Genomic DNA, 27,323 nt, shown 5'->3' on the forward strand with positions numbered 1-27,323 from the left:
AAAGTCCTTTGAGTATGAGCCTTCAAAATTACAGAAGACTCCACATGTGAGTAGATCTGTATGGATTAGCTTAGGATAATTAGCTAAGGCAACTTTTGTGGGCCACCATGAAGAGATTTATTTTTTATAAAGCTTTATAATTGTAGAGTCTTAACAGTTTCTTAGAGTTTCCATGGATAGAAAGATGCAGCATCTCGATCAGGAGGGGAAAACAAGCAAACACACACAGAGATGTTATGGTACTTTGTGGCTTACAAGTTCCATTTTTCTTTTAAAAGAAAAAAGGAGAAATATAAACCTTATGAAGTGATTTTAGTCATAACTTATTAAAAGGGTATCTTTAAAAAAATTGAAAGCCTTTCTCATAAGGAATACACTCCCTATGTATTATTTATAATTGTTCCAAAAGACCCATATAAACCTAAGTCTCTTATTAAGGGAAGTAACTCAGGTGCATTTTAGGATTGGGGCACTATTTCCAGAAGGTTCAAATATGTTATTTGTAAAATGTAATCAATCCACAGATCCATTCGTATTTTTCCCTGGAGAAAGAGCGCTTTATGGAGTGAGACAGGACAATACTTTCACTGAAAGAAGGAATCCAGAGCTGTTGGGTGGAGGCTGGAGAATTGCAGGGGCAGGCGGGGCGGTGTGTGAGCACTTGCCGTCTTAAGGGACAGAGGTCATTCAAGTGGCGGAAGAGACAAAAAAGGGACCTGAGAAAACCCTAAAAATATACTCTGCCCTCTGTGCCTTCGGCTGAGCACTTTCTAGGATGCTCTCAGAGGACCCAGGCATACATAAAGGCAATCGGAGGAAGAGCTGGTTGATTTGCCAAGACAAGCGTAGCCTTAATAGCTCTGCTACACAAGGGGGGAGAGGATCTTCCTGCCAGCGTGTAGATCCTTCCAGTTCAGGGGAAGAGGTCTTCTTTCACTGTGAGCACTCTCTGTACGAAAGCTGGGTCATAAGAGCGTTTGTATATTCTTAAGCAATCTTTTTAACGAATAGGAGAATGAGATGAGTTGATAAAAGACATAATTCATTTGGGGTGCCTAGGTGGCTCAGTCGGTTAAGCAACCAACTGACTCTTGGTTTTGGCTCAGGTTATGATCTCTCAGTTTGTGACCTCAAGCCCAGGGACAGGTTCCACGATGACAGTACAGAGCCTGCTTGGGATTCTCTCTCTCCTCTCTCTGCCCCTCCTCTGCTCTCTTCTCTCTCAATAAATAAACTTTAAAATCATCAGTGCTCTTTTAAAAAAAAAAAAAAAAAAGACCATTCATTTAGGTTGTTAAGAGTTCAACGAGTATCTGGAATTTTTAACCATATGCTTTATTTGATGTCAACATCAAAGGAATATTTTAAAAAGTTAATTCAAACCCATAAATTAGTAACATTTCAAGTTAACTGCATAAAAAAAGTTGTTTTGCATCTCCCTATACTATATACCCTATAACTGTACATAAGCTTCTGCATTTCAAAGCACTCGTCACTTATAAAGTGAAAGGTTTCAAAATGCTAGGTAAACATCTGCTAATTATTTTTTTAAAACAATACTCCTTTGGAAAATTTCTCTTCCTTGTGCTTAATGGTTCATCTTCTCAAGTCCGTTTCTGGAAACTTCTCTGCCAAAAAACAATCCAGAGACCGTGCTGGTAACAAGGATCATAGCAGGCAAGGGCTGAGCGCAGACATAAGCAGCTCCATTTTATAGACAAAGTTTCGACCTTCCATCTTATTCCACTGAACTTCTCTGAACGGACCACGAAGATGATTCCATTTGCTGTCCTGTAAAACATCACTCTTTGGAAGGTCTTTACACTGGTTCCGGGGAAACTGAACCATGATCTTGCTGCCACTTTCAGGGCCATTGCGAACTGCGGAGCAAAACCAAAATATCAGTATGGTCAATTTCCAAACTAGAAAACAAGGAAGCGTCCCACAACTTCATTCTACCACGAATACAAAAACCTTTTCTGCATATGCACTTAAAAGCTCTTGTTTAAAAGCGCTGGTCCGTTTTCATATGCAAAAAACCAAACAAACCTTGCTGATTTATATATACTAGGCTGGTATAAATATTCACGAATTACTGTTTGTATCATAAAAATGTGGCAAGATGAATTCTGGCTTAGGAAAGTTGTATGTCCTGTATATTTTCAGAAAACCAATTTATTTTTTTTCTAAAACACTTGATACACATCTAATATAGAAGGAAACTCAAACGTTCAGAATCAGGGCTGGGAGGGAGAAGGCAAGATTATTCTGAATTACGAACATCAGGTTTTAATGAGGCTTCATTACTCAGCGAAGAAGAAATGGGTATTTTGAAACTCTTATCAATAAAGATCGGACAAATGACCAAGCCTACAGATTCAGACCATGGTTCTGGGGGAAAAATTTCTAATTGCTCACTCTTTCAAATATTTAGAACAGGTATTAGTAAAGACCACACTAGGGGCGCCTGGGTGGCTCAGTCAGGTAAGTGTCCGACTTCGGCTCAAGTCATGATCTCGCAGTTTGGGAGTTTGAGTCCCACGTCAGGCTCTGTGCTGACAGCTCAGAGCCTGGACCCTGCTTCAGATTCTGTATCTCCCTCTCTCTGCCCCTCCCCTGCTTGTGCTCTCTCTCTGCCTCTCAAAAATAAACGGTAAGAAAAAAAAAAAAGAAAGAAAGAAAGAAGAAAAGACGACACTAAAGCTGCAAGTACTCCAAAAACACCTCTCCTCTCTGTTCCATCCCGTCATGTCCTTAGGATCCGATATTACTCTTGCCAATTTGCAGTACATTTTCAAAAAGCATTTATCCATCAAAGGTTTTGAACTTTAGGAGTAACGATGCTGATGGCAGTTTTCAGATCTCTTAGGAAAATGTGTCACCAAGCAAAACATTTTTAAGACCACTAGAAGAGAATAATTTGTTGCTCTGAATAATAGCTATGATCAGATAAAAGCTCAGCATAACTGCTATATGAACTCACTGCAGAGATAAATGACTCCCAAGTATGTCTATTACAGGTAAATGTTAAGACCAAACTCCCAAAGGCCTCTTCACATTCCAAGCAGCAGCCAGTACCTGAGATCGCATAGTCACCACTCGGGGAGGCCACCGTTATGGCAGAGGCATTGCCAATGCTCTCTATGGGTCCAAGGCCCACGTGATTACTGAAGCTTAGCACTTGCCAGCCCATAACCTTGGCGAGCTGCTGAACTGCATGCACCTGATGCTGTGACATCTGTGAACGAAAAAGGAAACTTTATGTGTAATTGCCATGGATATGTACTTTGCGGTAGCTTGACATCATGACTGTGAACTTTTTGTTGGGGTGTCTGCTGCTGAGCACAGACAGGAATCCTATCTTCTGTGTGAGGAACCCTCCTCTGTGATTACCGGGGGAGGATCCCACCTTCCACCGCAGAGGCTAAAATAGCCTGATGCTCGCCTTCCCTGCCGGATGGCAGCTTGAGCACAGACACGTGACCTAAACTTGGCCAACCGAAGACTGCCACCTGGATCACTGAATGTGGCGCAGTTCCAAAGGCAGCGGGGTGTGCTGAGTATCTTCCAGTTACCCCTGCAAATCCACTCTCCACCCTACTCCACCCAGAGAGGATGACCCATATGGTTACATCATTTGGCTTCAGGGTGGGTTCAGACAACGGGAGCAACCAAGGTAATGGGAGCCAGAAGATGGCGAAAGAGAGAGGAAAGCAAGGTCGGTACCCTTCCCCGTGAGCTTGTATCCAGTGATGAAAGGTGACTAGTTTTTTTCCAAGGTGGCCTGTTCCACATGACTCTCCCCCTTTAGGGCACCTACAAGCCCTCCCCTTATCCCTCTGGCTTAGGACTGGTGACCACTCAGCACCCCCCGGCCTGGTTACCTGGTTGGTACTAGCACCAGGTTACCACACTTTCCCTGGCGGTTCTCCTACACCCACACTTTTGCAAATCCTTAGAAAAATTACTGAGTGCCACCTATTTTCTACTAAAACCCTGACTAATGCACAGGGGCAAGTTAGAGCGCACTCTGCCACTAGCGATGAAGGCAGTGGGAGTGTCAGGATGGCAACTGACAGCAGCCGCTGTCCTGGCTGTGCTTCTCACCGGGCAGCTTCCTTTGATCTCCGCCACCTGCCAGCCTTGTTCTCTAGACTTTCCATTGGTTCTCGGAGCTACCCAACAGCCTCCCAATATAGTTCTGTGTGCGTGCATGTGTGTGTGTGACACGAAAGTCAGTTTAAGTGTAATCAACCAAGAACTGCTGTATCTCACAAATGCATTTTATTTACTTGGCACCAAAGAAAGAAGTCAGTATAGAAGATTATTGCTTCTAGGATGGAGAGCATGTTTTTTTCAGCTTTATGTGAAATATAAATGTGTATATTGTGAAAAGCGTATTAGCTTCTCTAAACCTACCCTTTCTCCCACAAGTGAATTTTTCACTGGATCATAACTCCATGAAGAACACAGGAGAAATACTATTCTTAACTTTACAGAAGAGGAAAGGAAGGTCCAGAAATTTGTCTGGCGTCACAAAGCAAATTTGTGGTGTACCTGGGACTAGAACCCAGCACTTTCCATGCTGCTCCTTAACACGGAAGAACTATATCTGAGGGCTTAAGTAAAATATCCCACTTATTATCATGGAGGGTCTCTAGAGTTTTGTATCTGATCTCTCCTCTGGTTTTCTGGGGTAATTCTCCACTTTTGTGTGGACCCAAAGGGGCTGTAAACCCAGGCAAACGTGAGAAATCCGAAGTTTACAGTCTCCGAGCTGCTCCTTCATCTTAACCACAAACTAACTGGAAATATATCTAGGACAATTTATCAAAGTTTCACAATTAGTCATTAAGTTGTCAAATGTGCACTAGAAATTAAGCAAGATGGCGGACAAAAATAGCTTTCTTTTTATAACATACCTTAACTCTTCCTTACTCATTTTGTTCTTTAAGCAGTAACAAGGGCAAGAGGCCCCAGACTTGCGGTCTGTAACTCTTACCTGTGACAGGAGGAAGTCCTGTAGCTCCTGCTCCTGGTGAGACAGTGTGATCACTCTTCCATCCCTGTGTACAACTCGGATCTGCTCAACTCCGATATTCAACTGCAGCTGAATGGACCTTTATAGACACATATACTAAAAATCAGAAATGTTCAAAATTACCTCATATGATGCCACAGACATTAAACCTTAACACCAAAGAAACCGAAAATAACAATTTTGATAACCTACACCAACACACCCATGGGAGAGAGGGGTTGTCTTAGGTTCAAGGTAACCGTCAGACTCCCACCAGATGCCCCTAGGTCACCCATGCGCGCAGAAGGATGCAGGAGAGGAAGCCCAGCTTGCCAGCCGTCCAACACCCACTGCCACTCTGCTCTGACAATCTGCACACCTTTGCTGCACTGAGATGAGATCTACACTGGGCATGTGGGGGACCTGCCCCGACTTAGAAGCCTCATTCCGTATAAGAGCCACATGTCCTCATGACAACTCCATAGACATGGTCTCCACAGACCCCCCCGCAGGAGATACTGCCCAGTTTGAGAAGTCACTCCATCTGGGAAAAGCCAAAGGCACCTCCATCAGGTGTTTATAATTCCTTCCAGTCCAGATCCACTTTACCAGTTTGGGATCATTTTTGCCAAAAGCAATGTTGCCTAGTAACACAGGTGGCATCTTTTCTTAGCATGTTACTAGGGGACTATAGCTAAAGAGTTAACCGAAGATCAAATTCTCATACGGAAAGGGAAAAGCTTTTATTAACTCCACACCCTCTCCTGAAATAATCGGCAAACAAGTCAAAATATATACTCTATTAACTTGGCTTAGGTCAAATAAAGAAACTCATAAAACAACATGCAGATAACGACCCTCTTCCAAACCAATTTACAAATTTTTAGCACTAGCATACAACATCTACGAGAAAGATGAAATTCTCCAAATCAAACCATCTAGATGAACCGAAGGATAAAATAGCATTATTATCTCCTCACATTTGAAAATACTTCTTTTTTTAGACTTGACTTTACAGTGCCCACTTAGGAATAAAACATTGTGTCAATTATCTATGTAAAATTGTAATTTTGACGTATTAAAAGTTTATTTAAAGTATATTTAGTATACTATAAACGTATAAAAAGTTTATTTAAAGTATATTTCTTTCAAAGAAAAACACAAAATTCAGAAGGCTTAAAAGGAAAAACTTACAAACTTAACCAAATGGTAAAAAGCCTGAGTACTGGGGCACCCGCCTGAGTGGCTCAGTCAGTTAAGTGTCTGATTATTGATTTTGGCTCGACTCACAGTTTGTGAGTTTGAGCCCTGTGTCGGGATCCACGCTGTCAGTGCAGGGCCTGCTTGGGATTCTCTCTCCTCCTCTTTCTGATCCTTCTCCACTTGTGCATGCTCTCTCTCTCTCTCAAAATAAATAAACTTAAAAAAAATTATGATTACTATTGGTAGAAGCATAGGTGTGGCAACCGCTTTGAAAAGCAATTCGGTAACATTAACACAAAGTTTAAACGTCCTTATCTTCTGACCCAGCAATTACACCTGGAGGGCTTTATCCTACGGATATACTTGCCTACGGATGTACTTGCACGTGTACAAGTTACCTGGCTGGCATCCAACTAAAATGTTCATCAGGGGGCACCTGGGTGGCTCAGTCAGTTGGGCGTCAGACTTCGGCTCAAGTCATGATCTTGTGGCTCTGAGTTTGAGTTCCACACCAGGCTCACTGCTGTCAGTGCAGAGCCCACTTAGGATCCTCTATCCCCCTCTCTCTCTGCCCTTTCCCCACCTGCGCTCTCTCAAAAATAAATAAATATTTAAAAATACAATAAAATGTTCATCAACAGAAGGCTGATTAAAAGTCACGGTACATACAATGAACACAATGAAGCTGTAAAAAGAATGAAGTAAATCTGTACGTAGTGGTAAGGAATGCTTATTCACCAATATAACCTAATGCAATTCACCAATATTCATCAATATAATATTTAAAAAAACATGCAAATTGGGAATGACTGCTGATAGGTATAGGGTTTCTTTTTGAGGTAATGGAAAATGTTCTAGAATTAGTGATGATACACAACATAAATAATATACTAAAATCCACTGAACTGTACACTCTAAAATAGTAAATTTTTTATGTGAATTACGTCTCAATATTTTAAAAGCACACAATATTGTAGGAAAAAAGTAGGATATATATGCTTGTAAATGCACAGACTTTCCTAGAAGGATGTGTAGAAACTTTTTAGATGCTTCTGGGAAGTCCTAAGAGAATTACTTTCAACTTTAAATAACCTAAGTTGACCCCAGCTATAAAAAATGAGGAAAAGGGCATTCTACTACTTCCTTTCCCTCCTGATGCTGTCAAGGATACATTATCAACAATCCTTCTTCTCAGAAGTTTAGAACTTTTACCCCGGGCCCTGAAACCATAATCTCACATTTGTTCGGTCTTGTAAACGTAAAGAACTCGATGCTGACAATTTTTTTCTTTTCCACTCCTTTGTACTCTTTCTCGTAATGTTTTATGGTGGAAAATTTTAAGCAAAAGTACATAATAGATTTTGCATATACAGTAATATATACAAAAGTAATGCAATGAAATACAATGAAAGCCAATGGCCCCATCACCTAGCTGTAACAGTTAAAATGCATGCCAAACTTGTTTTACCTTATTCAAAGGCTACTCTCCCACCACACTCCAAGTCACCTCAATTATTTCCTTATTTCTCTATAGTATAGGGGAAGAAAACCATGATCTACCTTCACCCCACCATCTTTTCCTGGAAGTTGCAAGACTGATTTCCACTGTGTATTCCTTTATCTTCTATATCCGATCTTTTACATCATGCTCCCTAGCGATTTTTCATTTTTGAAAAATAAGTGAATTAAAGTCTCTATATTAAAAAAATAACAATTGGGGCGCCTGGGTGGCTCAGTTGGTTGAGCGTCCGACTTCGGCTCAGGTCATGATCTCGCGGTCCGTGAGTTCGAGCCCCACATCGGGCTCTGTGTTGATGGCTCAGAGCCTGGAGCCTGCTTCGGATTCTGTGTCTCCCTCTCTCTCTGACCCTCCCCCACTCATGCTCTGTCTCTCTCTGTCAAAAATAAATAAAACATTAAAAAAAAAATTTTTTTAAATAACAATTCTTAAATTGTTAAGACTGGGTGGCTCAGTCGGTTAAGCGTCCGACTTCAGCTCAGGTCATGATCTCACAGTTCGTGGGTTCGAGCCCCACAATGGGCTCTGTGCTGACAGCTCATAGCCGGGAGCCTGTTTTGGATTCTGTGTCTCCCTCTCTCTCTGTCCCTCCCCTGCTCATGCTCTGTCTTTGTCTCAAAAATAAACAAACATTAAATAAATAAATAAATGAACAAACAACAATTTAAGGGTATTATACTCTCCTACTCCTGAGGGTGGTGATTTTGTTTTCAGTGTGTTTTGCTCAACGGAGAGAGCACAGTGGCTAGTTAGGTCTGCCTGAAATAAAGCAACTAAAACTTGAAAAAGAAAAGGTACTCACCGACATTGATAAATGTTTGCTAATGGCTCTCTCAGACTGACCTGGGGAAGGGGACTTAACTATATCCTGTCAGTTGTTAATTTTAGTTTTTAGTATTTTATTTGAGAGAGAGTGCAAGCAGGAGAGGGGCGGGGGGGGGGGGGGGAGACAGAGAGAGAGAGAGAGAGAGAGAGAGAATACCCAGCAGCCTCCACACCCAGTGCAGAGCCTGACATGGGGCTCAATCCCATAACCCTGGAATCATGACTTGGACTGAAATCAAGAGTTAGTCGCTTAACTGACTGAACCACCCAGGAACCCCAGTTGTTAAATTTCAAAAGAGGCTCAAACGGAGGCCAAAATGCCTTCCATGGCTACTAGCTTAATTTTATTAACTTGGTTTATTCTCCCCAACTTTACTGAAATATAATTGACACACATCGTTGATTGGTTTAAGGTGTATGTAGAACATGATGATGTAATAAGTGTATATATTTTATGAAATGATCATCGTAGTATGTTAACACCCATCACCTCATAAGCTGCCCATTTTTGTTCCCGTGATAAGACCTTTCAAGATCTACTCTTAGCTACTTTCAAATATACAACACAGTATTATTAACTATAGTCACCATGGTGTACATTAGATCCCAGAACTTTTACAAATGGAAGTTTGTACCTTTTGCCCACCCCGCCTCCCAACCTCTGGCAACCACCAATTTGTCCCGTGTATCTTAGCCCGTGATTTGTGAATGTAAGTGAAGGAGAGTACTTCTCTGTGAATGGTCGGGACAAAAGTCATTTCACCCCCTTTACAGACACAGCTTTCAGCCCCATTTTAAGGGCATAATCACGAACTGGATTAGACACAGGTTTAATCCTCTAATCTCCCCCGCCAGGAGAGCTACAAAACTTAGGCTGTTTTAGGCACAATATGGAGAGTATAGGCTCTAACACAAATGGCCCTGCTCACTTCAAATACCCCAGACTCGCCACCGCCTCGAGCAAGAACTGAAGCGGACCAGAGTGTAAGGTGTGGCGGCTCAATGATGAGGTTCATTTTTTGCCACAACTCAAATATGTGACATTTACCTTACGGAGACTATTTCAGACATTCTTACCTCGCATTTGCACAAAACCTCTACAGTTGATAGAATTTACTGGAATGTTATGGCACCGCAGCAAATAAAACCCCAAATCTCGATATAATCATTCAGCAGACATCAATATATAAAAAGCAACTTAACGTTTGAAACGAACAACTTATTTTTGACACTTACTTGCATATCTGTTCATAACCTTGCGATGTGATTAAAACCTTCACACTAGATTCATAAACATCATTAATATTCGACCAGTGAGCCTGTATCTGAGGGTCCTCGATGCGACTTGCCAAGCTGTCAATGGTTGCAGCAGCTCTTTTAAAGAAAAGAAGGTGAAAATTTTAAAAAGCTACCATTTTAAATAGTAAGATTATAAATCACTTTATTAATGTTAACGGGAGGACTACGTTTCAAAAATACTACATTTGAAAAGCAAAGACCTTTCTTAAAAAAAGGTTTATTTCCTTTGAACTCCAATTTGTTTTCTCTCAGGAAAACTCATCAGAACAGAGGAAGAAGGGTACTTTTAGGGTATCTGCCTCAGGTCTGAAGAGAATAGAAATCATTCATGGATGTTAATATTTGGTCCCTGGTAACAAATGGCACACCCACAGTGGAGGCCCATTTACTATCACGGAACTACAATCATTTTCCTGAGAAGCCAGGGAGCCGTTCTGCACAATGAAAACCTTACACTCCAAGAAAGATAAACATGTACACGAGAAATATGATTTAACTCCTCACTATGTACCACAGATCATAGTAAGTGCTTTCATGAACTGTATCGTTTCATCTCACTAACAACCCTGTCAAGTAGACACTATGATCATCTCTATTTTTCAGTCTAGCCACACTTACTAATTTGCCTAAGGTGACACAGCCATAAGCTGAGGTATAGAACCGGTAGTCTAACATACTAATCAAACAGCTACTACCCAGAACCAAAGCATAACTCATGACACTTAATGAGACTACTGGAGGTCTCCGGTTTCTAGTTATCTGATTCCAGTACTTGATTGGGAAGAAATGCAAACTGCCATTGAGGACAAGAGGCCATTTACATAAATGGGTTTGGGGTTTGCTCTTTCACTGCTTCTGCTCCAGTACTGGTTTCTTTCAACCTCTTAAACTTTCTCTTCCTTTTCTGGGATTTGTTTCCTTGACAGAATTTCTTCCAAAAATTCCTACAGCAGACAGATATGTATGTGAGCACTGATCTTAGCATTATGCCTCAATAAACTGGAAACAAAAAGTATCTAGTGACTGAGAATTGGTAAAAGAAATCATGGAGTGTTTAGATAATGGGGTATTGCACAGCTATTAAAATATCTCTGAAAAGCATTTAATGAAAGATAAAAACATTTATAATATTAAGTGAAAGCAGGGTATAAAATTTTGTGATTCCGGGTTTTCCTTTTTTTTTTTTTAAATTTGAGAGAGACCACGAAGGGGGGGGGGGGGGAGAGAGAGAGAGAGAGAGAGAGAGAGAGAGAGAGAGAGAGAGAATCTTAAGCAGCACAGAGGTAGATCCCACAATCCCCAGCACATGACCTGAGCCAAAATCAAGAGTCAGACACTCAACTGACTGAACCACCCAGGCGCCCCGATTCCAGATTTTAAAAAAAAGATACACATACCCTAGCACACATATATATCAAAATACATGAGCATGTTAATAACAGGTCTTGCTTGTGTATGGTATTTATACAGATGGGGTTGATACGTTGGAAAATTATTTTATAACTGGGGAACGCAGGAATATTTTTAAAGCTTTGCTGCCTCCAACACTATAACAATACTCTGAAAATGTATGAGGATTCCAAAAATAGCTACCTTCATTCCCCTGACTTTAGGTTAAAGGTTTTTATAACTGAAACGTACAAATGAAAGTGACAACAGTAACCTACCCTATTTTATTGTTTATAAGGAACTTCTGCATATATTATTTCATTTGACCTGAAGACCAGACTCCTATATCCCTAACTGGCAGAGAAATAGGTGGAGGGCCATAGATATGAAAACCAAAGTTAGTGGAGCGCCTGGGTGGCTCAGTCAGTTAAGCGTCTGACTCTTGATTTTGGCTCAGGTCATGAACTAGCGGTTGTGGGATTGAGCTCCACGTCTGGCTCTGCACTAACAGAGCAGAACCTGCTTGGGATTCTCTCCCTCCCATTCTCTCTGCCCCCCCGACCCCCCCACTCATGCACATGCTGTCTCTAAAAATAAATAAATAAATAAACTTAAACTAAAAAAAACAAAAAAACGCCCCAAAGTTAGTTAGCAAGTAACTGAGCCCTGTTTTTGTTGTTGTTTTAATGTTTACTTATTTTTGAGAGAGAGAACACGAGCAGGGGAGGGGCAGAGAGAAGGGGACACAGAATCTGAAGGAGGCTCCAGGCTCTGAGCTGTCAGCACAGAGCCCAATGTGGGGCTCTAACCCACAAACCGCACAGAGCCCCACACAGGGTTCAAACCCAGGAACCGTGAGATCATGACCTGAGCCGAAGTCGGATGCCCAAACAGCTGGGCCACCCAAGCGCCTCCTGAGCCCTGGTTTAAGCACATTTTTTTACCCCAAATTTCTTATTCCTTTTACTGCACCATGCTGTCTTCTCAGAACATGTCTTCCTAATTCATTTTACTATAAGCTTCAGGCTTAGGTTTCCATTTAAAGACTACAAACGTATGTGCCATTAAAACCATGACTTGCAGAAGAGCCTGGGCGGCTTTGCCAGTTAAACATCCAACTTTGGCTCGGGTCATAATCTCACAGTTCTCGGGTACAAGTTCTGTGCTGACAGCTCAGAGCCGGGAGCCGGCTTCGGATTCTGTGTCTCGCTCTCTGCCCCCCCCCCCCCCCCCCACCCACTCACGCAGTCTCTTTCTCTCAAAAATAAATAAAACATTAAAAAAAATTTAAAAAGAAAACCATGCCTTGTATTAGCATAAAAAAAATAAAAATCAAAAATAAACACTCATCCACAGCACAGTGTGCCCACACCTGAGAGTCTGGAATATTATCAAGGCACCATTCTAAATGAAGTAAAAAAACAGCTCTCTTCACCAAGGAACAATACTAAAATACAAGAGCACCTTCAACATGTTTCTTTTTTTCTTTTTTAAAGTTTATTTGTTTTGAGAGATGGAGAAAGAGAGAGAGGGGGAGAGAGGAGAGAAATCCCATGTAGGACTCAATCTCATGACCCTGCTTCCAGATCATGACCTACGCTGAAATCAAGAGTCAGATGCTTGGGGCACTTAGGTGCCTCAGTTGGTTAACCATCCAACTCTTGGTTTTGCCTCAGGTCACGATCTCGCTGTTTGTGAGTTTGAGACCGGCATCGGGCTCTGCACTGGCACACGGGGCCTGCTTGGGATTCTCTGCCTCCCTCTCTCTCTGCCCCTCCCCCACTTGCACTGTCTCTGTCTCTCTCAAAATAAACTGAGCCACTCAGGTGCGCAAACCTTTAGCATGTGAAGAAGGCACATTTAAGTACAAGTTCTTTTGTAAACATAAAACTTTCGGTTGCAAGTAACTTGTTCTGCTAGTGTTCCCCAAGAGAAGCAAACACTTCTAACAAATATTAACTTGATAAACGAGCGTGTCTTACAATTCGAACAGTACGTGACACCCAGTGTGACATGATCACAACTGAGCCAATGGTTCCTGAAATTCGCTTTGATAGGAGAAGAGTGCTTTGGATGACAAGCATGTTTCCGAACGAATTACGCTCACAGACCAAGGTTTTCCTGTCGTGTGCATGGAAGCAAGAAAATGAGCTCCAGAGCTCCACAGAGCTGGGTATGAACCCTGATTTTGCTACTCTTTAGAAGTCTCACTTGGAGCAAGTTGTACAACTTCTCTAAGTTGGAAACTTCTCATCACTGAAAATAACTAATACCATCTGATGCCAGAGAACAAAAGCTAGAGAAGTCAACATATGGGAAAGCACCTTCCCAAGTCCTAAAACGTGAGACAGCCCCAAAAAATAGGGAAAGCTTCAAAAAAAAAAAGATTAGAATCAGTTCAGGAACAAGTATCTCCTGGATGGGTCACTGAAGAAGGTGTGGGGTTCAGGGCATACTCCTAGTCAGGTGCCTTCCGAAACTGCAGCCAGCGTCAGAAGCCATCTTGTAAGTTACATGGGCCCTGAAGCTAAGTCTTCCCCACACCTGACAGGACCATCCGTGTCAACTCTTATCCCACACCCCCCTTCCCCTTCCTGGCACAAAAGGTTACAGCATGCCAAAAATAATGCATAGGAGGTAAGTAATAAAGGAAAAACGACTGAAGCTTTGAAGAAAAACCATTACTTTGTTCATCTTTACCTGCTCCTCAGAAAGATATGCTTTGCTTGTTTAATTATTTTTTCCAGAAGCCCTTCACTGGATTGTAATGAATTGATCTCGTTTTTATCAAAAGCCTGAGGACCCGAAAGTCTCATTCTCTTGTGACCAAAAGGTGCGCTTGCTGGATGAGGCATCGTGATGGAACTCAAGGTCTGTTTATGAAACTGTAACAAGAATAGCCATTTTCAGTTAATTTTCATACCGAAGCATAACTGACATAGAACGTATTAGTTTAAGGCAGACAACATCATGACCTGATGTTAGTATATACTGTAAAATGATTCAAAATAATCCTAGTTAACATCTGTCACCGTAAACAATTGCAAATTTAAAAAACTTTTTTTTTTCCTTAAAGCAACTAATACTTACATATTTAAGGCAGGGGAGGCTGGAATACATATTTCTATTAAGTTTCTCAGGGGATTCTTTTGAAATTAGCCTAAACTGTGAGCCAGCACTCTGCAAACACAGTTCTAGTTAACCTGTAAGCAGAATATGTCCTGAAATAACTATCCTGTTCACAGGCTCTGGCATGACACTTTCCCCATCACTCAATCAGAATCACTTTTCCCTCTGCACCCTGCACTCTGCACACTTTCCTGGTGCTTCTGTATCAAGCTTCAGGTTTATTTCTACCACTAGAAGCTAAGCTTGTGAACACAGACTGAGAATTCTGATTATCGGCGTATTCCCCGAACACAGAGCAAGGATCCTTCACATCACAGACGGTGAAAGCCATCACTAGGGGAATAATGAGGACTCAGCAGAGAGGAGCCTGTGCACATTCACCGCACTGGGTATGCTTACCAAAACGCAAGAAGAGACATTTATTCCATTACCTCTCTAATTAGTAGATGCAAATTATGCTCTAAGACATAAAGATGGTCCTCTGGACTTTGCTTCTCAGTAGCACATTTTTGGGATTTCTTATCATTTGAGGAATGGCACAAAGAAATCAGTAACTGCAAGCCTATTTATAAAAAGAAGTAGGACAGATGCAAATAACCGAAGATATAGAAAAGCACAACTGTCTTCATAAAGTATAATCACAGCCCTTTCTCAAAAGAGCATTCTAAACTTGGAGATCAGGCTTCACGATTACCATTTTCACACCAAAATGACTATTCAGGAATACAATAAACCATCACCTATTTTAACAATTCAAGTTCTATTGACCTACAACGTGGCTGTTGACTTTGAGCTGTGGATAAAGAGAGTTCAACAGAAACTGTATGCTAATTAGTTTCTTCTTGCCTTTAAATTAAAAACAAAAAACACAACACCATTTTTGAAAAAACAAAAACAGTTGGGGCGCCTGGGGGACTCAGTCAGTTCAGCGTCCAACTTCGGCTCAGGTCATGATCTCACGGTTCATGACTTCAAGCCCCACATCAGACTCTCTGCAGTCAGCACAGAGCCTGCTTCCAATCCTCTGATTCTGTTTCCCTCTCTCTCTGCCCCTACTCCATGCTCACTCTCTCTTCTCAAAAATTAATATTAAAAAAAAAAAAACAAAAACAACACCTTGGAAAAACAACAACAAAAAACCCCACCAAGTGGGTATCTGGTCTTGCTGATTAGAAAAAAGACAAATACTCTTCCTTGCTGTCATGAAAGCATGGATGGAATTTTTCACTTGTAAAACCCATTCCTTTGACAAGACTCAAGAAGCTACATCTCACAATTTTAAAAACAAACAAAAATCAGTGACACGGCTAACAACAAATTGATCTCCAGGGCAATTCCAACTGCTCTTGAATAATAATATAATTAAAATCCCAATTTCCACAAATTTAGGAATTTACGGGTATTTAATAACCACTGTCTGACTGACATCTTATTTAGCTAGGAGGACAGGATCCCTGGAAAATAGTCCACGAACGTTGTCAGCAGACACCTCAAAGCAACTGTTGCTGAATAACAGCCTTGCTAGTACACGTTTTTCGCGTATGTGGTTTAAAATCCAGGAGTGACACTACTTAGGACACAGACTAGAATTGGAGACGTGCTGTGTCTTGCGCGCTTTATGAGCCACCATTATGGACAGCACACTACCGCTTCGCCCTTACTGTTCCCTCAACGCAGCCAACTATGTAACTAGCCCCTCTGCCCTGTTCCCCAAACCACAAAGTCCTATTTATAAACTCAAAACAGTTGGCTGCTCTTACTTGGAAAGGGCTGAGAGATAATCTGGTTTTTCACCACAATGTGAGGGATCTGTGACTTAATTTGAACGGCTTCCCGAGAGAGCTGCGCAAAAATTTCTTTACACAGGAGAACGTTCTGTGCTGCTTCTAATTTCGTCTGCCAATGTGGGGAACCTGAAAGACAGGGGACATATGTATATATCAATTATCTGACCGGATTATGCATTAATTCGCTTAAGTGGGGACTTGAATGCATACGACAAAAGTTCAGAAAACACTGTATTACAGCATATCTTTCCCAAAACTCAAAAATTTTCCTTTCGTTTACATAGAAAGCTGGTAAAGAAGTTCGATCTTAAAAAAAAAGATTGCACAGCTATTCACCAACGGTTAATTAACAGATTATATATTCCGGATAAATTTCTAATTGTCTTTACTCCAGAGTACCGACTTTTCCTATCTACGTTTATCACCAGTTTATTTGGGAATGTAAGCTCAGAAAGGACCAAAAGTTAGAGGACAGAACATAACTACACCTGGTTTGGATTTGGGCAAAGGTCGTTTGAAGAGGTTGACTGTGCCAAGGTCACCTATGTCTGGAGCCTGTTTTTGAATTGAAACCTATGGGACAATAAAAACATGAGAAAATGTTAGCAAATTAACTTCTGGGTGAAGAAATTACTAAAACATACTTTAACAAGGGGCAGCTGGGTGGTTCAGTCAGTTGAGTGTCTGACTTCGGCTCATGTCTGACTTCGGCTCAAGGCATGACCTCAGTTTGTGGGTCTGAGTCCCACATCGGGCTCTGTGCTGACAGCGTAGACGGAGCCTGCTTGGAATTCTCTGTCTCCCTCTCTCTCTGCCCCTGCCCTGCTTGTGTGGTCTCCCTCTCTCAAGAGTAAACATTAAAAAAAAAAAAAAAATACTTTGGCAAATACCTTGATATATGCAGACCCCTCTAAATCACTAGGAATTTGTACATCGAGGGGACAGTAATCTTCAGGTATCTTCTTATCCAGATCAATATCTGTATTCTTTATTACTTCGAATGTACCGTGATGGGGAAAGAGAGATCCTAATGGGGTATTAAAAACAAGAAAATAGAAACAACGCATAAATTTAACATACCTTAAGTATATAATATTTCACAGGTGTGCTGTTTTAAAGGAGCACATGCACCCCAATGTTTATAGCAGTGCTATCAACAATAGCCCAAGTATGGAAAGAGCCCAAATGTCCATCGATGGATGAATGGATAAGGAAGATGTGGTGTGTATAAATATATATATATATATATACACACACACACATTTATACACATCTACAATGGAGTATTACTCAGCAATCAAAAAGAATGAAATATTGCCATTTGCAGTTACGTGGACAGAACTAGAGAATATTATGCTAAGCGAAATTAGCCAGAGAAAGACCAATATCTTGACTTCATATGACTTTTGAAGATACAAAACAGATGAGGGGTGCCTGGGTGGCTCAGTCGGTTGAGCATTCGACTTCGGCTCAGGTCATGATCTCATGGTTTGTGAGTTCAAGCCCCGCGTCGGGCTCTGTGCTGACAGCTCAGAGCCTGGAGCCTACTTCGGATTCTGTGTCTCCCTCTCTCTCTGCCCCTCCCCTGCTCATGCTCTGTCTCTGTCTGTCTCAAAAATAAATAAAACATTTAAAAAAAAAAAAAGATACAAAACATGAACGTAAGGAAAGGGAAGCAAAAACAATATAAAAACAAGGAGAGGGACAAAACATAAGAGACTCTTAAATACAGAGAATAAAATGAGGTTTGCTGGAGGGTTATGGGTTGAGGGATGGGCATTTTAAATGGGTAAGAGAAATTAAAGAAGACGCCTGTTGGAATGAGCACTGGGTATTATACATAGGGGATGACTCACTGGAATCTACTCCTGAAATTATTGCACCATATGCTAACTTGGATGTAAATGAAATAATTAAGTAATTAATTTTTAAAAATATGTAAAAAAACCAGAAAAAAGTCTTGGTCATCTTGAAACAGGATTTTACCTTCAGAATTCCCCAATTTACATCAAATGCTGAGACAATTAGGTTCTCCGGTACTGACTTAAACCACCTCACCTTGCCTGCTTTTAATGGTAGGACAACGATGGCTCCCTCTGGCAAATGAGTCTTTTTAAACTATCACTCTCTTGTTACCATGGTGATCACAGCCAGGGCTCCTTGCTTTGTCCCTTGGCACTCAAAGCTTTTAGTCCACTGAGCTGGGAGTCTTGTAAACCTTTACTGTGTCGCTCCTCTGAATACACCTTAGTGGCTTACAAGACAGCAGCATGATTACCTCCGGAAACGTATTATAGGTCAACAATAAAAAGTTTGTACAAACAGATGTGAATTCAAGATCATCAAATTTTGGTATATGCCAACAAAATATATTCCTGCAACCTTGGTAGAATGGGGCAAAAGGCAAAGTGTTTTCACCACTCTCTCCCTTAACCCAGGATGTGACAACAGCTTAGATGACTTAATGGAGAAAAAAAGAATTAAGGTGGAATGGAAACATTTCTTTTTCCTTTTATGCTCAGTTTTTTTTTTTTTTTAACTTTTTAAGCTTATTTTTATTTATTTTTTGAGAGAGAGAGAGAGCATGTGCAAGCATGGGGGAGGGGCAGAGAGAGAGAGAGTGAGAGAGTGAGAAAGTGAGAGAGAGAGAGAGAGAGAGAGAGAGAGAGAGAGAGAATCCCAAGCAGGCTCTGCACCGTCAGCACAGAGTCTGACGTGGAGCTCAAACTCCCAAACCATGACATGATGACCTGAGCCAAAGTCAAGAGTCAGATGCTTAACCAACTGAGCCACCCAGGTGCCCCTTTTGCTTAATTTTTAAGGGTTACAAAGGAGCCCCTGATCGAGTCCAGTCCTAGCTCCTTTATCTCTAAAATGTCAATTATGGTTCCGGGTGTGTTAGCACATAAGCTTTCTGTTAAATGCATCTAAAGATTTTCAAACTGAATCCCTCCCTCCCTCTCTATATATTCACTTATAAGGCTATATGAGTAATTTTAGCTTATCAGGCTTATGTGTACAGAAATTAAAATTTCAAAATGTAACCCGTAACTAAGAAGCCATACATTATAGCCATACGTATAAACATCACAGTCAACCCTGTATAGTTTTGTGACAAGCTACAGCTTAAAAGGACTGTTTCTAACAATGATCTATACCTGCGCTTCTGTAGCTCAGATCTCCAAGAATTTTATCTCCAACTTTTCTGAGTTTCCAGTGTTGCCGTAATCTCAAAAGCTCAGAGTTGAAGTCTCTTTGCAGCTTATTTTCTTGGTTTTCAGTGACTGATTTGGTCAATCTTTCTGCCCCCTTCAATAGGATCTGTGCCGCTCCAGCCAGCGACTTCTTTTTAGATATCAACTGCAGTGTCTGAGGGTTCTAGCAAAAACAATCCAACCATACAGTTCTGTATTTGTAAATGATTTCAACATTTCTCAATAATAAAATACCTACTCAGGAGAAAATTAAGAAATTAAAGAAAAGCACGGTTTTTTTGAAAAATAACAACCTTAACTATTTCTCCCGTCAACTCAAATGAACTTATGTTAAACCACAAACACCACACTGGACTACAAATCAGAACTCATGTGAACTCTGCCCAGTCTAGATGGGGTTTCCCTCTCGTGTCGTACAAATGCCCACCCCCGGCCACGTGTATACCGTTCTCTGTAATCCCTGCTTCAAAGTCACCCACGATGGCAAGACCCACTATGTCCACGGACGCTAGAACAATGCTCAGCACCTACTACTTGATTTCTGGAATAAATGAATGACCCCAATGAGTACAGCTGTATAATTACACGATGGCAAGCTACCAATGTGCCTTTGGAATAAAGACTGAAGCCACACAGCATTAAAATTAATGCACTTCACTGAAGGCTGATTTCTGGAAAACTGATCAGATAGCATAATCTATGTATTATATGTACATGCCTAAATACCCATTAATCACCACCGATTTGTGTACTCTAGTAACCGGATACACTTCCAAATAAGCCAAATTTAACAGAAGAAAAGTCTTCTGGCTGCATGAATCAAAATCACCAAGTTTCATAAAATGTCACAATAATCACTTGTCAATTTTTAAAACGTAATACATTTTTAATTTTCTTAATAGTTATGTTCCTTAACTCTACATAGCAACAGCAGAATGGCAGGTCAGCTGCGCAAGAGAAAGAGCCAGGAATTCTTTCGCACTACAGCGTAACCAAGAACGGGGAAAATTCCCATCCACAGGTTTAAAGAATAGTGCTGGTCACAATAATCTTTGGACCGTATCAGGGAAGTGAATTCTAAATTCTTGGAGAGATCAAGAAATTCCTGGAGACCCCTCTCTGGGAAGAGCACAGGTAAAGGCCGTGGGCTAGGAATAAGGAGCCAGAGTTGTGGTCTTGGCTCTCTAACCACGGGCTGTGCTGCCTCGGAATGTGTCACGCATCCCTCTGGGCCTCGGTGTTCTCTCTGTACAACGAAGGAACCAGGCTGAATGATCTCTAAGAAGTCTTCCAGCATGGCAGTTTCTAGATTCCGAAACTATTACCACATGAGTAAGTACATTCAATGCACTTTACATACAAATGGGCAAGAACAACCATTCCTTCCTCTTCTCGCCATTAACCTGGTCGTGGACCTAATGCTGCTTTTCCTTGAGAACCTCCCAAGTGGCCTCCTTCATTTCAGACTTTCCATTCACTAGTGCATCCTTCTGTTGCCTCCCTTTCATCCTCTCGTGCTCAAAAATTAAACACGCTCTTCCTCAAACTGCAACAATCTCACCTAGCTTTCATAATTTGGCCTTTTTAAACCAGGCCCTAGAAACAGGTTGAGGGGAAAAGTGAGACTTTGAAAAAACTGACTTGCTGAAGGACCCAGGACTAATGACAGCAGAGGTGGGATTTGAACCCAGGTCTGTCTGACTCCACAGCCATTTCACTATCACGTTTTTGTGTAATACACTACAGACCAATGATCCGGGCTGTAAGAATTTGTTAAGATCTGGGAAACTTTCAAGTGTTATATTATTAATGAAACTTAACTCCTCTAAGGGTCTCAGGACCATTAATAAAATGATAAATAAAGGAGATGGGGTTTCACACCTTTGTTTTGAACCAGTCTTCACAGCTTCATCTGGACTTAATTTTGCATGAAAGGCAAAGAGCACAGAAGGCACACAGCCTGAAAAGTGGTCCTGGGACTCAATAAAATGGCATCATTATTCAATTAAAACCCACAAATACCTGTTTTGGAGGAAGTGCATCCTGAGAGACGGGATCAAGAGTCATAAATTTTTTATCTCTAACAATACTAAGGACATCATACAGAACACACATCTCTGTCAAGGCACTTCTCAAATTGTTCCTCACTGAGTCCCAGGGCCAAAGAGAAGGCTGAAATTTTACCAACCCTAAAAAGAGAAAGAAAAAAAGAAACACACAGGTATGAGTTACACTGACTAGAAGGCAGAAATCTCACTGAGATGTTGTAAGTACTAAAAGAACAATGACTTTCATTTCAAATCGCTTCCTGTTTTATCCCATTCCACGTACCCTTTCTTGAATCTTTGTGTTAATATTTAAGCTCGCATTCCTACAATGGCAAAACAAACATGATATCTAATTTCCACAGCTTAAATCTAACATTCCAACATTACAGGTAATCATTTCAGTATTTTTTTTTCAATATATGCAAGACTTTTATTTATTTTTTTTTAAATGTTTATTTTTGAGAGAGACAGAGACAGAATGTGAGTGGGTTAGGGGCAGAGAGAGAGGGAGACACAGAAGCAGAAGCAGGCTCCAGGCTCTGGGCTGTCAGCACAGAGCCCGACGCGGGGCTCGAACTCACGAGCTGTGAGATCATGACCTGAGCCGAAGTCGGATGCTCAACCGACTGAGCCACCCAGGCGCCCCGAATGCAAGACTTTTAAATAACCCTTTTCTTCCAGCTTTTAAAACTTGAGTAACTGAGGGGCGCCTCCCCTACTCACACTCTGTGTCTCTCTCTCAAAAAGAAACATTAAACAAACAAACAAACAAACAAACAAACCAAAACTTGAATAACGAGAGAATTTCCAAAATACATTAAAGTACAAAAATAAAAGTGACCTACAGGGGCACCTGGGTGGCTCAGTCAGATAAATGACTTGACTCTTGATTTTGCCTCAGGCCAAGATTTGGCTCAGGTAGGCTTGGGTAACATTCCTGAGTTCAACTCCACTTTGGGCTCTCTGCTGACAGGGAGGAGCCTGCTTGGGATTCTCTCCCTCGGCCCTTCTCCCCGCACTGCCACGCACATGCGGGCTCTCTCTCTCTCTCCCTCAAAATAAACCTTAAAAAAAAATTTTTTTTAAATGATCTATAAGGGCAGCATTCCGATATTAAAAACTGTTAACATGCCTTCCAACCTCTTAAATCACTTCGTTAAATTCCACCAAATACATGCTCATTATATAGAGTTCAAATAGAGTTATAGAGTAAAAAAGTAAAAGTTTTCCTTTGTTCCCCACCCCTAGTTCTGGCCCATCCCGAGAAGTAATCAATATTAACAGTTGAGGTGTACCCATCCAACTGTTTTTCGATGCATTTATATACATTTACTTCCATGTTTCTATTACTTGTTTTTTTTTTTTTTTTCCTCACTTAATATGTCCTACAGCTACTTCCATGTCAGTACATAGGTCTATTTCATTCTTTTAACGCTATTTGACATTCTGGAGCATAGCTGTACAGTAAGTTTAACCATTCCTATTTAACGGACACGTACGTTGCTTTCCATAATGTCAGTAATGGTAAACATGCTGAACACACATCTGTGTACGTGGACAACTTTTTCTGTAGGTTAAATTCCTAGCCATGATTTAGTAGGTCAAAGGAGATACACGTTTAACATTTTTGACACATAGTGAACTGCTAAGGCTTTACCAATTCACATTCCCAACACTGGATACTATGTTGCTGCTAATGCACAGAATAGTGTTTTAATTTGCCTCCCCCTAATTGTGAGATCTGAAGTCTTTTCCTGTGAGCTGTTTATGCCTTTGGGCTATTTTTCCAGTGCCTTGTCTTCCCCCCCCCCCCCCCCCCCCCAATTTTGAAGGGAATCTTTGAATAGCAGGGATATTGACTACTATGTGTCCTGTATGTTGCAAATACTTTTCCCAGTCATTTATTTTCTTACTTTGTTCATGGCACCTTTTTCTGTTATTATTTTAAATTTTTATGTAATTAATCTGTCTCTTTGTCTTTATATTTTCTGTATTTCCTATCTTAAGAAGGTCTCTTCTACTCCCAAAGTTTTATAATTATAGTTTCCTTCCAATTTTTACTTTATTCTCTTCATTTGTATTTCAATCCTTGTGGAACTAATCTGAGTGTGAAGTAGGAGGCAGTATTTGCTTTTTACTCCCAAATGGACCCCCAGTTATCCTAACACCACTGATTTGAAATGCCATCTTTAAATTCCCATTTACACAGGGTCTGTTGCACATACCTAAATCATTGTGACTATTTTTTATCCCTGACAATAATGAAAATCCAAAACCCATTCACACTTTTTCTATAATTCTCTCCTAACCAGTCTCCCTCCTTCCAGTTTCATTTTCCCTGTAATCCTTTCGCTGCATAGGATCCAGAATAATCTTTTTTTTCTTAATTTTTAAAAAATGTTCATTTGTTTTTGAGAGAGAGAGGGAGGCAGAGCACGAGCAGGGGAGGGCAGAGAGAGAGGGAGACACAGAATCCCAAGCAGGCTCCAGGCTTTGAGCTGTCAACACAGAGATCCACGCAGGGCTGGAACTCAGGGAGCTGTGAGATCATGACCTGAGCCCAAGTTGGACGCTTAACCCAATGAGCCACCCAGGTGCCCCAAAATAATCTTTTTAAAAACAGAATCATCAGTCTACTTAAAATCCTTCAAAAGCTTTCAGTTGGCTTTCTAATAAAAGTCACATGCTTATCTTGGCCTACTGGCTGTACACGATTTGGTCCCAGCCTACCTCTTAGACTTTATCTTATATTCCAGTCAATACAGACCTCTCTCTCTTTTCAGTAGGTGTAATTAGCATCATCCACATTGCAAAGTAACTCGACTAGACGTGGCAGAGCCGCGATATGAACCGCAGGCTTCTTCACCAAGTATGCCCCATAACAGACTTAAACGCTTCATCAGTGACAGTGCCTCAAATGCTCCAATTCAAGAAAACGTGCAGAAGGATAAGGAGTATTAGCAGGCAGGCAGCGCCCTAAATCGTCAGGCTGTGAAAAGACCACAGTGAGCACGATCACTCTTCCGCACTGAAGTTACTTTCAAAGTTCGCCCACGCACCGCATCTCGTCTAGCACGGGAGACGCAGGGTGGCATTACCTGGGCGGGTACCGGGGTCCCCAGACCGGCCCGCGGACTGGAGTAGCACACACGGGCCTTACCTTCCTCGTCGTCCTGGTCTGCGCTGGACCCGGCGCCAGCCCAGTCCTGCGCGTCCCCCTCGGCCCCCGCCGCCTCCTCCTCCTCGGAGCCCGAACCCTGGCTGAAGTCGATCCGCTGGGCCAGGCGCGCCAGGTTCTGCGACATGGACAGCGGCTGCAGGTACGTTTCAGTGCCATCCAGGCCCACCTCCTGGACCTGCTTCTCGCAGGCCGACTCGATGCTGATCCGCACAGCGCGCACCCCAGACATGCTGGCGGCGTCGGGAGGACTGCCGCGCGAGCCAAAACCCGAGGTGGGAAGGAGAGGCGCCTCCGAGGAAAGCCCGCAAGCCGGGAACCGCAGTGCTTCTGCGGACCTCCGGAAACCAAACGCCGCGCTGGGGCGGCAAACAAAGCCGAGGGCTTGGCGGCTTTCCCAGAATGCACTGCAGTTCCCCGCCCCCGCTCGGAAACTCCCGGAACCCGACTGGCAGGCGCTGGCTCTCCACGCTTCCGGGGGGAGCGCTTCCGGTGAATCCCAGTGCAGCGCCGGGAAAAACTTCCCCGTCTGTAAGGAGGCGTGGCCGGCAGAGGGCGGTGGGAAGGGATCTTAGTGCCGAGGGCGCGGGCGGGCTGGTCCGTGGTGTTCATCTGCGTTTTAAAAGTTACTTGCTTGAAGCGATGGAAGGCGGAAAGCTGGAGAAGGCCGGAAAGAAGTCGGGAAAAGGAAATGAATGGGTCCCTGGGTCTTAGCAATGGGCGTCCTTCTGAGAATGTGAGATTTGAGGGCTTACACCTCAAGAAACATGTCTGAAGAGTGATAAAACGAAGATGTAATTTGAGGAAAACAATACATCGTGCTTATTATCTGTTTTCCCATTAGTGGTAAACTCCTGGAGAGGGACTATCTCCAGCAAGCTTAATAATAGACACTGGCATGTAATATGAGCTTAATTTTTATTTTATGCCTGAGTAATGGAGATAAGCAATACTTAAAGGGTTAAGAAGCAGTGGTAAAACTTAACAGTCTGAGTGCCCGAGACTATGTCATAAGTATTAATTCCACAGAGGAGGACAGATATCGCAAAACTCCTATTTAAGGAATTGTGTATACCATTTATCATCGATGAAGGATATGAGCAGAAAAGTGTTCACCTTTAGCCCAGAAGGCTGACCTATAGTGTGCATAGTTTTGATAAAGATCAAATAGATGCTGACGGCTGCATTTTTAAAGGGTCTCATGACCGCCTCTACATCTCACCGATAGTTATTAGTATCGAGCTGCATGATACGCACCAGAGAAATCTTTCGAGAAGACATTTAGGATCTAATACTCTCTGCATGTCCCCCCTTGAGCACTAAGTACATACAGAAGCGCCAGCTTCACAAAGCCGAAGTGCAGCTCTTTCTGCCCAGCCCATGGGGTCCTGGCCCCGTTTTATAAGAAAAGCACCTTTTTTGCACCAAAAACGTCTCAAGAATTCTTCCCTGACTATTCGCGACCCCACGTCAATCATGAGGCTTTTCAAGTTTTGTACTGACCAAGATACATTTAAGTTTTTTAATTATTTCCTAAGGTGTTTAGGAAAATAAGATTTCCCTGGTGTCAGTCTCTAAGGAAACAATATGTGGGAGTGTGTTGGGAGTGTGAATTTTCAAGAGAGGAACCTATTTTTGGCAAGCTCAAGTGATTCTTTTGCACAATCATGTTTGAGAACCACTGTACTCTATGCATAAGTTTGTAAAAGTTTTTAATACTTTATTTTAAATTTTGTGCCCATCACTGTGCTTGGTTTAAAAAAAAAAATTTTTTTTTTAATGTTTATTTATTTTTGAGACAGAGAGAGACAGAGCATGAACGGGGGAGGGGCAGAGAGAGGGAGACACAGAATCCGAAACAGGCTTCAGGCTCTGAGCTGTCAGCACAGAGCCCGACGCGGGGCTCGAACTCACGGACTGCGAGATCATGACCTGAGCCGAAGTCAGCCGCTTAACTGACTGAGCCACCCAGGCGCCCCAGTGTGCTTGGTTTTAACCATACTTTTCATTTCATCTTTTTAAGGTGCTCATACTTCTGCATTTTGGCCCTGGCAACTGCTATCTCATCTGGGTTAGCTTACACACCTGAGAATCAGAATTGAGGCTGGGCTCGGCTGGTGGGTTCTACTTCAAGATATAGGTCTCCAGGTCGTTCAGATGACTCTGTACCATGTGTCTTTCGTTCATTCTTCTTGGACTAGCAGGCTGCTCAGGATGTGTTCTTATGGTGATGGCCGAGGTACAAGAGAGAGGTTTTGCCTGCATTACATGTCTAACAATCACATGGCCCATGGCCAAGCCTAAAAGTCAAGGATAGGAGAGGGGACACTCAGCCTTTTCAGTTGCAGAAACTGCAGAGTTACATGGAAAGGGGATATGGATAAAGGGAGGATCAAGGCCAACAATCTGTCACATATGGAAAATAATCCAGTTACATTCCCCTATCTCACACCATAAATAAAAATTCCAATTGGATTAAAGATCTAAGTATAAAAAAAAGTGAAGTCTTCTGCAGACTCAGAGATATATATGAGGCTAAGTCCTGCTTAAAGAGAAGTGTTCTATGAAAAAATATTTGTCACATTTTGAGGGTTCATGGAGCTCAAATCTTCCAAAGGGAAGAGATGAACCATCCTTAAGGGGTGAGGAGACAGAGATCTGCTAGGCTCTCAATTAAAACTCCACAGAACACAAGGAATAACAGGCTATAA

At 41.9% G+C, this 27,323-nt stretch overlaps 1 protein-coding gene and 1 non-coding gene across 4 annotated transcripts; both read right to left on the reverse strand.

The window, feature by feature from the left end:
• Positions 1 to 1,314: 1,314 nt before the first annotated feature.
• On the reverse strand, positions 1,315 to 25,057 carry MED17 (mediator complex subunit 17). Of its 3 annotated transcripts, XM_045483618.1 has the most exons (13): positions 24,595 to 25,030; positions 21,409 to 21,575; positions 19,330 to 19,549; positions 17,062 to 17,198; positions 16,660 to 16,744; positions 16,145 to 16,297; positions 14,816 to 14,946; positions 13,956 to 14,140; positions 10,688 to 10,810; positions 9,804 to 9,941; positions 5,003 to 5,120; positions 3,079 to 3,238; positions 1,315 to 1,880 (listed from the first exon to the last, which is right to left on the reverse strand). In XM_045483618.1, the coding sequence occupies exons 1-13, from the start codon at positions 24,842 to 24,844 to the stop codon at positions 1,669 to 1,671; spliced, it is 2,079 nt and encodes a 692-aa protein (XP_045339574.1). In that variant the 5' UTR covers positions 24,845 to 25,030; the 3' UTR covers positions 1,315 to 1,668. The 3 variants fall into 3 exon arrangements, 2 of the variants coding, with proteins under 2 accessions (XP_045339574.1, XP_045339575.1); XM_045483619.1 differs by lacking the exon at positions 10,688 to 10,810 and having other exon boundaries at positions 24,595 to 25,057; XR_006713928.1 differs by lacking the exon at positions 1,315 to 1,880 and having other exon boundaries at positions 3,131 to 3,238; positions 5,003 to 5,137; positions 24,595 to 25,033.
• Positions 20,289 to 20,424, reverse strand: LOC123602820. The gene has a single exon (XR_006714587.1). It is a non-coding gene; the product is annotated as a small nucleolar RNA SNORA46 (small nucleolar RNA).
• Positions 25,058 to 27,323: the final 2,266 nt, after the last annotated feature.

Source organism: Leopardus geoffroyi, chromosome D1 (genome assembly GCF_018350155.1).
Source record: "Leopardus geoffroyi isolate Oge1 chromosome D1, O.geoffroyi_Oge1_pat1.0, whole genome shotgun sequence".
Classification (NCBI taxonomy): domain Eukaryota; kingdom Metazoa; phylum Chordata; class Mammalia; order Carnivora; family Felidae; genus Leopardus; species Leopardus geoffroyi.